Genomic DNA, 15,035 nt, shown 5'->3' on the forward strand with positions numbered 1-15,035 from the left:
GCAGCCGCGCGCGCAGGCGCTCGGGAGTAGGTGGGACGGCGCGGGGGGGGGGGGGGGGGGAAGCGCTGCGGCGGAGTAGCCGGCGGGGCGGAATTGGGTTTGCCCCGCCGCTTCCTGTTTCCTCGGCACAGTGCCGCCGGCTCCGTCCCTCTCTCCTTGGCTCTGAACCCGCTGGTTTCCATGGCGCTGACCGAGCTGTACACACAGGTAAACGGCTTTCGCTTCACCGGGGGGGGGGGGGGGGGAACAAGTGTAGCAGCTGCTACTGCAGAGGGAAACTTCTTCAAACTGTTCTCAGCTGATCTGTAATGAGTCCCCCCTGCATAACAATTTAACACAGATCACCCTGTTTTATAATGAGGCTTAACTGTGCAGTGATGGCGCTGTAGAAAGGGGGGGGGGGGGGGAGAGAAACCTGACGACTGCATTAGGAAAACGAAATATCCCCGGGATGTTTATTCTACTAATTGAGCAGCATGATTAAAAAAAAAAAAAAAATCTTCTGGCTTTCAAACTTTCTTCTTAATAATGGGAAAAAACAACACCACTGCTTTACCAGTGAGAGAGAGAGAGGACTCCGAGGATGGAAACACCTGTTGCTGCTTTCAGTGGAGAAGAAACTAAAAGGTGTAAGAAGGTCTGTGGCTTACCGCAGGGAAATCGTTTCCTGATATGGTTGTAATGAGTGTTACAGGCAAAGAAGTGTTGTTTTGACAACTCGTGATCACGGCGATGCAAGGTGTAGGTTGTACGCATAGACTGGACGTTATTGACAATGTGCAAACGTTTTAAGATCTATAAGAACTGTTTGTAAATATATAGTTTTGCTTCCTAGGATCCCAGATCGATTCTGTAAGAAAGCACCATAGTGTCTGGTCTCGTACTATTTTCAAATGTTATGGTTTAGAACAGGGGTGTCAAAGTCCCTCCTCGAGGGCCGCAATCCAGTCGGGTTTTCAGGATTTCCCCAATGAATATGCATGAGATCTATTTGCATGCACTGCTTTCATTGTATGCAAATAGATCTCATGCATATTCCTTGGGGAAATCCTGAAAACCCGACTGGATTGCGGCCCTCGAGGACCGACTTTGACACCTGTGGTTTAGAATAATCTGACCGCGTTCACATTTGCAAAATATAATGGTCCCGCACTAGTTAGAAATTGTGATAGTAAACTGTTAAAAACAAGTGATAGAAATAGAATAACGTGTCCAATCTGATCTAGAAAACTAATGTATAAATGAATATCTGGTGTGAAACTCTGATAAAGGCTGCCTTTAATCTTGTTACATAACTGTTTGGGATCGTAGATTTTATTTGCTAGTGGTTCTGGTAAAGGTAAAATATATCTTGATCCATGACCTTTTCCAATGACCTCGCAACGATTGGGTTTCCAAGACATTTACAATAAATATGCAAGAGAAAAATCGGCCTGCCCCAGAAAATCATTATATCCATTAATAAAGATGCTTGAAAACCTAACTGGCCATGGGGACTTCCAGAAGAATGTAAGAATAGCCTTACTGGGTCAGACCAATGGTCCATCAAGCCCAGTAGCCCGTTCTCATGGTGGCCAATCCAGGTCACTAGTACCTTTCCAAAACCCAAGGAGTGGCAATTATCCATTCTAACGATCCAGGGCAAGCAGTGGCTTGGCCCCATATCTTTTTTGATAACAGACTTTTCCTTCAGGAACTTGTCCAAACCTTTCTTAAAACCAGCTATACTATCCGCTCTTACCACAACATTTGGTTGGTTGCAGAATTCTGCCAACACAGCCAGTTACAAATTAACTTTAAATCATTCTTGAATTCTTCTTTATAACTGCGTTAAAGGTTGTGATATTCTTAGTTTGCATTGCTATAATATGGGCCAGTCTCAGCAGCCACCTAAGAAGTGGCTGAGAATCGCACACCAGCATCCTATACAGAATTGCGTCTCTTAAAGAACAGACACCATACCCTCCTCTCCCCATTCTCTTAACCTGCGCCCATGTCACCGGCACTGGTTACAGAATTGCGCCTACCTAATCACAAAGATAGGTGGCTCAGCTACCTATATTTGCCGAGGGGTCCCTTGCCATCAGCTGATCGCAGCAAGGGAATTCCTGATCAGCTGAGCAAGCAGGACTCCCTGAAACTGTGGCTTTGGGGAGTCCCTCTGGTCAGCTGATCAGGGGAAATATACCCCTGCCACAATCAGTTTAGCTGGCGGCCGAGGACCGCTTCTAATACCTACATCTGTGCAACAGGTTCACCATGATATTCTTGTTTACCAACTCTCTGAGATAGGTATCAACTCCACAGTCCTAGGTTGGTTCTCTAAATTCCTCCGCTCTCGTTCTTACATTGTTAACATGAATGGCACCTCATCCTCCCCCTGGAAATCGAATTGTGGAGTCCCGCAAGGCTCTCCACTATCCCCTATCCTTTTCAACATCTATATGTCCTCCCTAAAACTCCTCCACCTATCCCCCCTTGAAACAATTTACACTTATGCAGACGACATCCTCGTCCTCCTCGAGACCGATTCGAACCTCACCGACCTGTCTTAAGAACATATCCTCTTGTATAATGAACCTACAATCCTGGGCCCACACTGTGCAAATGAAATTGAATGAGTCCAAAACAAGACTTCTTTGGCTCGGTCCAAAACTAGATCGCCTACCCACCTCCATCCCTCTACCCTCTGGCTCCTCTCTGCAGCTTGAGTTCTCGAGCAAGGTCTTGGACATCATCATTGATTCCACATTATCCTTCAATGACCACCTCCAATCCTTGGTAAAAAAAATGCTTTTTCAGCCTTCACATGCTGAGGAAAGTTAGATCCTGCTTCCATCAAAAACATTTTACCCTCCTTGTCCAATCCATCATCCTCTCCAGATTGGACTATTGCAACTCTATCTACTTAAGCCTAACTAAGAAAAACCTCCACAGACTCCAACGGATTCAGAATGCCATGGCCAAGCTCATCTTCGCTAAAAGTAAATTTGACCATGTCTCCCCACTCCTGGCCAAGCTCCACTGGATTCCAATAATCGCCAGGGTCCACTATAAATGCGCCTGTTTAACTTTCAAAATCCTATATGGTATCCTCCCTCCCTTTATCCCTCTTTCTTGGAATTCCTCAAACCCTAATACCACCAGATCCTCCCACAAATTAAAACTATCCTTCCCCTCGCTAAAAGGCATTTCCCACACAGGAAAGCTAGGGATCTCCCTCCACTTCAAAATCACTGAGCTCTGGAACAACCTTACCTCCCCTCTTCGGAACTTGAGCTCTCTCCAAGTTTTCCGCAAACATCTGAAAACCTGGCTTTTCTCAAAAAATGTATGTCTCCCTCCAATTTAGGAATCAAGGAAACTCTTATATCTTGGCATCCCAAGTCCTCTAAATTTTCTTCACACTTCTATCTCTAACCCTCTGTTGTAGTTCCTTCCTATTTCTCCTACTGTAAACCGCGTCGAGCTCTACGAACGTGGAGATGATGCGGTATACAAACCTAAGGATTAGATTAGATTAGATTAGATGTAAAATGTTTGTTTTTTCTATGAACTCGGATACTTGATTAAATACCACCTTTTCAGATAACTTTGCCAAGAAGGGGATATTTGCGATTGGCCTGTAATTGGATTTTTCTTCAGAACTAATTTTTTGGTCTTTAATAATGGGTTGAATGACTGCTTCTTTCCATGCTATAGGCATTACGCTTTTTTGAAGACTTTCTTGAATTAGTGCAAGGATGAAGGGCCCGAAAATAGTAAAATAGCGTTTGAGAATAAAAGGGGGGATAGAATCCACTTGAGAGCCCTTGGTATTAATGGTTTTGATAAGGGATTCAATCTCTGAAAGATTTTGTAAATTAAATTGGGAATATTTTGAGGATAGTGAGAATCTTGAATCGGTTTGCTCCTGATCTGATATGGAATATAGATTCATAGTAAAGATTTTCCTAATACTGTTAACCTTTTCTATGAAGTAGGTAGCAAGTTCATGGGCGGTGGGCAGGTTATTAGTTGTTTGATTTTGTTTATTAGAAATTGATTTTAGAATGGAGTAAAGAGTAGAAACCTTTTTAGCTTTCAGAATTAGTCCGGAATAATATTTCATTTTTGCCTGATTTATTTTTAGTTTGTATAGATTAGAATGTTCTTTATATTTTTCATGGTTGATCTGGGTCTTATTTTTCTCCACCTACGTTCTAGGGAACGAAACTGTTTTTAATAAGGGCGAGTTCTACCATAAACCAAGGATTTAATTGTTTTCGAGTGGAAACGGGTCTTATTTGGGTCAGTGCTAACTCATCTAATAGATGTCTTGTGGATAAATTCCATTGGACTAGAAAATTGTCCAAAGAGCTGGCCTTGAGGTCTGAAAGATTTAGTTTAAAGTCTGAAGTAATTGAGTCAAAAGAAAAGTTGTTAAAATCTCTATATTTAACAGTATGAGAAATATTATGCGCTTTGTGAAGTGAAGTTATGTGAGTTATCGAAATTAGAAAGTGATCAGACCACGGAACTGGGAGGCAGGGTCCTGTCAAGTAATTGCCAGTTGTAGAAGAAGAAATCAAAACCATGTCAATTGTATGTCCAGCTTGGTGTGTTGGGACTGTTGGTACTGGATAAAAATCAAGTTGGTTGATATAAGATAGGATTTCTTTAGTATAAATATTACTAGGTTCGTCAAAATGAATATTAAAATCACCTAAAATCAATGGATTTGAAGAGGAAGATCCAAAATCAAATAAAAGTGATTGTAATTGAGCAAAATTATCTTGACTAATAGGGGGAGGTAAATAAAGAAGAAGTATGTCTAACTTTGGTCGAGTCTGAATAGTAAATTGAATAAGTTCTACTGAAGCATTGGCTGGGGAATATTCAATACCTAATGCTATTGAGTCGCGATAAATAACTGCTACACCTCCTCCTCATGGTCAATCGTATCAAATGCAGATGAAAGATCAAGATGAAAAATCTCCTGTTGAGAAAGCTTCACTGGCTCCCAGTTTGTTTTAGGATCCAGTTCAAATGTGCTTGTGTTATTTTTAAGCTTCTCTATGGAATATTTGATCCTTTAGTCCCCTTATATTGGAATACTTCTAGATCTTGCCACTTGAGGATTACACAGAAATATAAACTATCGTTCCCCTCCTTTAGGGGAATCAAATCTGTCAGGATTAGCCAATTCTTTACTTTCAAACTGGTAGAAATTTGGAACAGACTTCCTGACTCTGTTAGACTAATAGGTCAGCTACAACATTTTCGCAAAGTCCTAAAAACTTTGCTGTTTACACAATATCTAAATGGCTTACCTACTGAACTAATGAATTGATAGCACTTCAACATTCTCTTTTTCATGTTCTCATTTTTATGTATTCTGGTCTTTAATTATTTGTGAACCGAATCGAGCTCTGTTATGAGATGATCCGGTATATAAACCGAAGACTAGACTAGATCATTTATAAATAAGTTAAATAGCACCAGTCCCAGTACAGATCCCTGCGGCACTCCATTGTTTACTCTCCTCCATTGACAAAAATGATCATTTAACCCTACCCTCTATTTTCTATCCGATAACCAATTCCTAATCCACAACTGAGCTTTGCCACCTATCCCATGACTCTTTAATTTTCTCAGGAGCCTCTCATGAGGAGCTTTGTCAAAAGCTTTCTGAAAATCTACATCAACCGGCTCACCTTTATCCACATGTTTATTCACATCTTCAAAGAAGTCAAGTGAATTGGTGAGGCAAAATCTCCCTCGGCTGAACCCATGCTGACTCTGTCTCATTAAATTATGTTTGTCTACGTGTTCCACAATTTTATTTTTTATAATTGTTTCCATCATTTTGCCTGGCACTGAAGTCAGGCTTACCTGTCTGTAATTTCCCGGATCTCCCCTGGAACCCTTTTTAAAAATCAGCATAACATTGACCACTCTTCAATCTTCAGGTACTACAGATGATTTTAGTGATAGGTTACAGATCACTAACAGCAGGACAGCAATTTCATGTTTGAGTTCTTTTAGTACCTTGGGATGTATATCATCCGGTCCAGGATATTATCACTTTTTAACTTATCAATTTGGCTTAGTACATCTTCCAGATTCACCAAGATTTCTTTCAGTTCCTTTGCATCATCACCCTTGAAAACCATTTCCAGTTCAGGTAGATCTCTTACATCTTCCGTAAAGACCAAAGCAAAGATTTATTCAGTCTCTCCGCTATGGTCTTATCCTCCCTGACCGCTCCTTTTACTCTTTGATCATCCTTCACAGGTTTTCTGCTGCTGATGTACTTTAAAAAATTGCTATGAGTTTTTGCCTCTTTTGCAAGTTTCTCTTCATATTCTTTTTTAGCTTTCTTTTTATCAGTGTTTTGCATATATCTTGCCAGTACTGGTGTCTCTTCTTATTTTCTTCATTTGGATCCTTTTTCCATTCTTTAAAGGATGGTTTTTTTTTGGCTCTAATAGCCACCTTCACTTCACCTTTTAACCATAAGAGCATAAGAAATGCCTTCACCGGATCAGACCTTAGGTCCATCTAGTCTGGCGACCTGCACACGCGGAGGCTAAGCTAGGTGTTCCCTGGTGATTACCATGTTTACCCGTAACCCTCAATGTGATTCGCAAGAAGGTGTGCATCCAACTTGCCCTTGAAGCCTAGAATGGTGGTCTCCGTCACAACCTCCTCCGGGAGAGCATTCCAAGCGTCCACCACTCGCTGTGTGAAGTAGAACTTCCTGACATTTGTCCTGGGGCTGCTGCCCCTCAATTTCAGACCATGTCCTCTTGTCTGAGACACATTTGACAATGTGAATAACAATGATTCTTGCTCTATTTTGTCGAATTCTTTTAGTATTTTAAGTCTGACTCTTATTTCCTCCTGTTTCCACCTTTGCTGATACGTAGAATGCATCTGGTCTGGGCTTCCATGATGGTATTTTTAAATAGCATCTACGCCTGGTTGACAGTCCTAACCTTTGCAACTGATCCTTTTAGCTTCTTTTTAACCATTTTCCTCATTTTATCATAGTCGCCCTTTCAAAAATTAAATACCTTTACAGTAGATTTCTTTTGTGACATCACTCCCAGTATCAGCTCAAATTTGATCATGTTATGATCGCTGTTTCCCAGTGGACCCAACACAGTTAACTCCTGTACTATGCCTTGCATTCCACTAAGGACCAAATCTAATATCTCCCTCTTTTGGTTTCTGGACCAGTTGCTCCAAGAAGCAGTCATTTATGATGTCTAGGAATTTTACCTCCCTAGCACTCCCCAATGTAACATGTAACAAGTCATTGTTGGGGTAATTGAAATCAATAATATCCACTATCTTACCCACATACAAGACACCAGGAGAGTAGTCTAGCAATATAAAAACTTTGCATTGAAAAATCTTGCATTGCAAGTATGACAAATTTAACCTGCAAACTGTATATTATGGATATTGGTATTAGATCCCTAGTATGTGTCAAGTTAGCATAAAAACTTGTACTGTAACTATGGCAAATTGTAACCTGTTAAATTGAAATCTGTAACCCATCCTGAGCTCTTTGGGGAGGATGGGATAGAAAACAAATTAAATAAATGAATATGGTTATAGGCTCTACTAGTTTGTTGTGAGATTTTTCTTCTTTAGTAAACCTTTGGTTATATTTCCTTAATGGATATCCCATAATATTTCTGTCTTTCTTGCCCCTCTCCCTTTAATTCTATTTTTCTTTCAAGTTGGTGTTAATGGTAATAGATTCTACATGTATATTTAAGTTGTTTGCCTTGAATTTTTCTCCAAGTAAGATCTATTTTTTTTGTTCATGTTTTTAATGTTTGTAATAGCATAAAAGCTCAACAAATAATCATTAAAAAATAATTTGGGCTGGTTTATTAGGTTGCAGGGGCTCAAGTGTATTCCATTGATCAATTCCAAATGCATTCCTGCATTTAGAAAAATGAACATGACAATAAAAAAATAACTCTGGATGTATGATGTTAGACTGAGTAAACCTGCTGTGTTTACTTGTAAGGCAGGGTTTTAGTTCTTTAGCTTTTAAGCTGGGAAGATATATTTTCTAATTGAGCCTGGAACAGTAGGAGCATTTTTCTAAGCATGACCTCACCTCAGTCACATGCTTCCTCTCTTTTCTGCACCAATTGTGAGGGGTTGTAATCATAAGAACATAAAAACTACTGCAGTGGCCCCCAGGTCAAAGACCAGCACCCTAACCGAGATCAGCCCTACCTGCGTACATTCTAGTTACACAGGAACTTGTCTAACTTTGTCTTGAATCCCTGGATGGTGTTTTCCCCTACGACAGCCTCCGGAAGAGCGTTCCAGTTTTCCACCACTCTCTGGGTGAAAAAGAACTTCCTTATGTTTGTACGGAATCTATCTCCTTTTAACTTTAGAGAGTGCCCTCTCGTTCTCTCTACCTTGGAGAGGATGAACAACCTGTCTTTATCTACTAAGTCTATTCCCTTCATTATCTTGAATGTTTCGATCATGTCCCCTCTCAGTCTCCTCTTTTCAAGGGAGAAGAGGCCCAGTTTCTCTAGTCTCTCACTGTACTGCACCTTCTCCAGCCCCTTAACCATTTTAGTCGCTCTTCTCTGGACCTTTTTGAGTAGTACTGTGTCCTTCTTCAAGTACAGCGACCAGTGCTGGACGCAGTATTCCAGGTGGGGGCGTACCATGGCCCAGTACAGCGGCATGATAACCTTCTCCAATCTGTTGTGATCCCTTTCTTAATCATTCCAAGCATTCTGTTTGCCCTTTTCACTGCTGCCGGATGGCTTCATCGACTTGTCGACCAATACTCCCAAGTCTCTTTCCTGGGTTGTCTCTCCGAATACTGCACCAGACATCCTGAATTCGTATACAAGATTTTTGTTACCAACATGCATCACCTTACACTTGTCCACGTTAAACTTCATTTGCCATGTCTCAGGCCATTTCTCGAGCGTGTTTATGTCCTGTTGCAGGTCTTCGCAGTCCTCCTGCATCTTTACTACTCTGAATAACTTTGTATCATCTGCAAATTTAATCACCTTGCTCGTCGTTCCAATTTCCAGGTCGTTTATAAATATGTTGAAGAGCACAGGCCCAAGCACTGAACGCTGCAGCACTCCACTGGTGATGTTTTTCCAGTCCAAGTATTGTCCATTTACCCCCACTCTTTGCTTTCTATCTGCCAACCAGTTTTGATCCACGTGTGTATTTCACCCTCAATCCCATGGCTCGCAATTTTTTTGAAGTAGTCGTTCATGCGGGACCTTAACAAACGCCTTCTGAAAATCCAGATATACAATGTCTGCCTGTTAACTCCCTCGAAAAAGTGCAGCAAGTTCGTCAAGCAAGATCTTCCTTTGCTGAAACCGTGCTGGCTGGTTCTCATCAGATTGTGTCCATCAAGATTGTCAACAATGCGATCCTTTATCAGCGCCTCTACCATCTTTCCCAGTACTGAGGTCAGACTCACCGGCCTGTAGTTTCCCGGATCTCCCCTCGAACATTTCTTGAAGATCGGCGTAACTTTCGCCACTTTCCAGTCTTCCGGAATCCTGCCCGATTTGATCGACAGACTGGCTATTAGTTGAAGCAGTTCAGCTATAACCCCTTTCAGTTCCTTGATTACCCTGAGATGGATGCCATCCGGTCCCGGGGATTTATCGCTCTTGAGCCTATCAATCTTCCTGTATACCTCTTCTAGACTGACCGTCAACCCAATCAATTTCCTGTCTTCGTTTCCTAGGTATAGCCTGTCAGCCTCCAGTAAGTTGCGTATATCTTCTTCTGTAAATACAGATGCAAAAAACGTGTTCAGTTTCTCAGCTATGGCTTTGTCCTGTAGCACTCCCTTTATTCTATGGTCATCCAACGGCCCCACCGCTTCCTTCACAGGTCGTTTCTCCTTAATATATTGAAAGAACGGCTTGAAGTTTTTTGCCTCCTTGGCAATTTTTTCCTTGTAGTCCCTTGTGGCCCCTCTTACCGCCTTATGGCGCCTGCGTTGATGTTGCTTGTGCTTTTTCCAGTTTTCATCCGTTTTTGACCTTTTCCATACTTTAAAAGAAATCTTCTTGTCTCTGATTGCTTCTTTCACTGGTAGAGTGAGCCACGCCAGTTCCTTGTTCTTTTTCCTCTTGGATCCCTTGTTGATACACGGTATTATAGATTTTGCGCCTCGATGACGGTGTCCTTGAAAAGGGACCATGCTTGCTCTAGCGTTTTTATAGCACCTATCCTTTTCTTAATCTTCTTCCCCACCATGAGTCTCATCCCTTCGTAATTTCCTTTTCAGAAGTTCAGCGCTGTGGCCGTCGTTCTGGATCTTTGTTTCACCCCCATGTCCAGGTTGAAGCAGATCATATTATGATCACTGCTTCCCAGTGTCCCTTCTACTTCTACATCTTGCGCCGGTCCTCGTAGTCCATTTAGAAGTAAGTCCAGAATTGCATTCCTCTTGTGTTTTCCTTGACAAGTTGCTCCAGGAAGCAGTCGCCCACTGCATCCAGGAACTTGGTTTCCCTACTGCAGCCGGAGGTGCCTAGGTTCCAGTCTGTCCCCAGGTAATTGAAGTCACCCATGATAACTGCATTTCCTCCCTTGCAGCTGAGTTTAATCTCAGCCGTCATTTCTTCATCAATTTCTTCGGACTGCCCTGGGGGTTGATAGTAGATGCCGATCTTCATTTCCGTTCTATTTGTTCCCGGAATTTTGACCCATAGAGATTCTAACTTATTCTTTGTTTCTGGCGTGTTCTTTTCGGCAGACTCTATTCCCTCTTTGATGTACAGGGCAATGCCCCCATCTTTTTTGACCCACTCTGTGTCTGTGGTATATCTTGTATCCCGGTAGCACAGTGTCCCAGACGTTTTCCTCGATCCACCATGTTTCCGTAATGCCGATGATGTCAAAGTTCTCGTTTTGTGCCATAGTTTCTAATTCACCCATCTTGTTCTTTAGACTCCTTGCATTCGAGTTTTCGGCGTGTTACTTTCTTGCACTTTCTTCCCTCTTGCGTCCCATTTGATCCATCCGGATTTCTGTACTGTCCATGATCCGCTGAGTCTTCCCCGCTAACTTCTTGCACAGTATCCTCTGGGTATACTGGTTTCCGAACCATCGACTTTCGGTCGACTGTTGGCTTTCCCCTTCTTCCTAGTTTAAAAACTTCTCAATCTCTCTCGTGACCTTTCTTTCCTCACTCCCATTGTCCACCATCTCTCTTCCTCTGCCACTGGATCTGGCATCTCTGTCCCTCCCCTCCTGCCAGCAGTCCAGCATCTCCCTTTCTTGTTCCAATCCCCCACCATCCCACCTCCAGCCTTGCCCCCACAGAGCCTCCTCTCTTCTTCTGAACAAGCTCCAGGCCATGTCTGGAGGACCTGGAGCATGCGCTGATGTGTGTGACATCACCCACACATGCGCAGAGGCTCTCCAGATGTGGCTGGAGCTCATTTGGGGTTTCTAAAACCCAGACAAATACCAGGTTTTGGAAAGTCCATCCGAGAGACTGGACAGTCCTCTAAAAAGAGGACATGTCCAGGTTTTCCTGGACGTCTGGTAGCCTAATGGTTAAAGCACTGGGCTTGCAACCAGGGAAGCCTGTTCAAATCCTGCTGCTGCTCTTCCTGATCTTGGGCAAGTCACTTAACTCTCTGCCTCAGGTACAAACTTAGTTTGTGAATCCTGTGGGGACAGGGAATACCTAGTATACCTAAATGTAAATTCACCTTGAGCTACTACTGAAAAATTCTGCAATACAGTAAATCCAAATAATAAATAAATACTTTAAACTCCTCTTTTTCGACAGGGCACTGGCAAAGACAGCAATTCATGCTTGCTGCCTACAGCTGACCTCCAAGTCTTCCCTGTAACCTGTTCTGCCCTGCTGGAAACAGGAAGTTGTGTCAGTGGAAAAGTTCCTGGATCAGCTGCAGGCAGCATGTGTGACTGTTGGTGTCTTATACAAGTTTTAAGGTAGACTAGGGTGAGTGGAGTTAAGGGAGAGAACGGGAGGGGAGATGCCAGATTGGAGAGGGGGTGATATGCTGGGGGGAGGGGCAGAGAAGGGGATAGACTCCTGAATATTTATGAAGAAGGGTGCTTGGTGTGAGAGCAGCCAAATACATGAGACTTGCTATCTCTGTTCCTCAATCTACCTTTTTGTGGCTTCATATCACATCTAGTTTTACAGCCTCCCCTCTTGGAAAAAAAATTTTCTACAGGAATAGTACTATTGCTTATTTCTATAGCATTACCTTTCAAGTGTATTAACATCAATATCATATTTCCCCTGTTCTGTTCTCTAGGATATACCTATTTATCTAAGTTTGATTGCTTTTTTCTGGACAAGCTCTAGTCTGTTGTGTTAAGCATTTATTTGCAACTCAACCAGGAGCCCACATTGAGCTTTTTATAATACAAATGGCCCAATATATTCAATCAAAATCGTATATTCACTGATGAAATGTATAATTTCTCTCTCTGGGTAATTTTAATTCTTATGCAGATAGCATTAGGTCAAAATTACAAGTTAAAGGCCTTGTGCCACCAATATAATATCGGGTTGAGTGAGGGCAGGCTACAAAATTGTCCAAAAAGTAGTCATATTCAGTAACTATCTGAAAAATTTGCATGTTTAATTTAGGCTGCAGACTATCAAGCTTAAACTAAACAGGAGGGTGTAATTCTATAACTGGGTACCTGGTAGGAACGTGTTCTATAAAGGAATGTGCCTATAACTTAGATGAGAGTACAGATGCCAGCTGGCATCAAGGTGAATTTGATAGGCAGAAAGACTTGATTTTAAATCATGGTTTTCTAACAAAAGACTCATTCTTTCTCTCACTAAAATCAGTGAAATCCTTTTTTTTTTTTCTTATCTTTCATCCTCTTCTTATCCCTTCCCCTATGTTCGGACCTTAATTGTCTCCTGTCCTATAAATTTTTTTAATTCTTCCCCATTTGACCTCATGTTAGTGGGTTATTCGAGTCTGGTTTGGCTATATGTGGTTTTGACATGTATTATTCTATGTTTTCCATCTTTTAACTTTGTACATCGCTTAGAAAATATTGATAAGCGTTTGTATCAAATTTTAAAGAAAACTTGAAAACTTTAAACTATGATCTTAATATTAATATTTACAATCAGTTTTTGAAAAATAACTTTTCAGATTAGTTTTACAGTTATATGAAAAAAAATTACTGCTTTGGTTGTACTATTGGAAATATATAGATAGTTCACCTCGCAATAATTTAATAATTATCTCCAGTTTAATAGGTTGATCATTCATATTTGGACCTTTCTGCTGTACTTTATTGAAATGAGAAAAATAATCATTACTTTAATAATTTAAATAGTTTTATTTAACCAAAACAATAATATTATAGCATATTTATTCTTGTATTTGCTTAAACATCCATGTTAACTGATCCAGACGTGAAAAACTTAAAATTCTGTCTTCTATTGCTCACTTAGGGCTCCTTTTATCAAGGTGCGCTACAGGGGTTAGCGCATCAGACATTTCATCACGCCCTAACCCTAAAATCCTAACATTTCATCACACGCAGCCTAAAATCCTAACGCCTCGTCAGTGGAGGCGTTAGGTACTAGTGCGGCAGGCGGTTTAACGTGCGGTATTCTGCACGTTAAACTGCTACTGCGCCTTTGTAAAAGGACCCCTTAATCTTCTTGTTGTGTTCATAATCTGGAAAAGAAAGACAAAATTTCCTGCTTTATTGGGTCCCAAATGATTTCTCAGTTTGGAAAAATGAGTTGAAAGGAATAGAACATTCTTTCTACGCCAGCAGAATATACTGCTCTTAAATATTAATTCATTACTTCAACTCTAAATCCAAATGCTTAATAAGTGACCTCTACCAGCTCACTGAAGTTACTTTCTTTAAAACACTATCGGCAAACATATATTTCTTGAATGGTTCCCCCTTAGCTCTGAAGTTTATTGTAATTGGCCTTACAGATGAATGATTCCTGGATAAGGTTTGACCCTGATACCAGATATTGACAATATTTGCAAGAAAATGAGCTGAAGATAGTGCTTATCCCATTCTTTTTTTTAATGGTTGTAATTTAATTCTGTCATTGTGCAGTTTTGTTTTAAGTGCTCACTCAGTTCCTTCCAAATTTCAACAGCATCAACAATAAAATAGCTATTTTTCTGCATTTTGTTTAAGGGCTCCTTTTACTAAGCTGTGCTAGTGATTTTAGCGCTTGTTGCATTGCCCCGTGCGCCAGACGCTAACGCCACCATTGAGCTGGTGTTAGTTTTTACGTGTAGCGCAGGGGCAGTGTGCACTAATCTGCAGCATGCGCTAAAAACGCTAGTGCACCTTAGTAAAAGGAGCCCTAAATCTTCAGAAATGGGTTTCAGGATTCTCAGCATATCTTCAACATTTCTCTTAAGCTCAATTTTGATGATTTTGACTATAACAGTGCCATCTATTTTCTCTATAATCAGAATAGGCCAGTTCTTGATAATACTGCTCAAAACAGTCCACTGCAGAGTTCCATCTAACATTTTGTGGGAGCATTAGCTTTGTTCCATCCATTCTTTTCAGAGCTGCTGGCGCAAAAATGATTGTTACAGAAGTATTTAGCAATTTCAACGACATTACTGTTTATTTTTAGGACACTGAAGTCTTAGACTAGGAGGTGCAGCAATTGAGTACCACAACCATATGTTATTAGCTTGGTGTTCTGTTCAAGCTCTTCTAAATTTCTCCTCATCTTTTAGTCTGTGACTAAACTGTAGGACAAGACCCTGCATTTTCTGATTGCCACCTTCGTATGGCTTATTCTAGACAAAAGAACCTTAAAGAACTACTAAGCCCTTCGGATAGTTGTGCTCAGAAACAACAATATTGTCATTCTGTAGGCAGTCATTCGAGATGTCAAAGATGCCAAATTTGTGCCATAACATTAGATCTAGCAGGCTGCTTTAAGCACCAGGCATCAGGGAAAATGCATTCTATTCATTTTCACACTACTTGTCTTACTGAACATGTAA

The 15,035-nt window shown here is 41.2% G+C and overlaps 1 protein-coding gene across 7 annotated transcripts in view; it reads left to right on the forward strand.

Moving 5' to 3' along the window:
* Positions 1-58: 58 nt before the first annotated feature.
* The window catches only part of MYO5C (myosin VC), a 193,059-nt gene continuing 178,082 nt past the window's right edge, over positions 59-15,035 (forward strand). For 2 of the 7 annotated variants that reach the window (XM_033919675.1, XM_033919679.1), the window contains exon 1: positions 464-637. In XM_033919675.1, the coding sequence (XP_033775566.1) occupies positions 584-637 (54 nt within the window). In that variant the 5' untranslated portion in view covers positions 464-583. Of the gene's footprint in view, positions 208-455; positions 638-717; positions 742-15,035 lie in introns of those variants that run through there. The other 5 variants (XM_033919676.1, XM_033919682.1, XM_033919677.1 and 2 more) reach the window with 4 other exon arrangements.

This window comes from Geotrypetes seraphini, chromosome 14, assembly GCF_902459505.1.
Source record: "Geotrypetes seraphini chromosome 14, aGeoSer1.1, whole genome shotgun sequence".
Taxonomy (NCBI): Eukaryota; Metazoa; Chordata; class Amphibia; order Gymnophiona; family Dermophiidae; genus Geotrypetes; species Geotrypetes seraphini.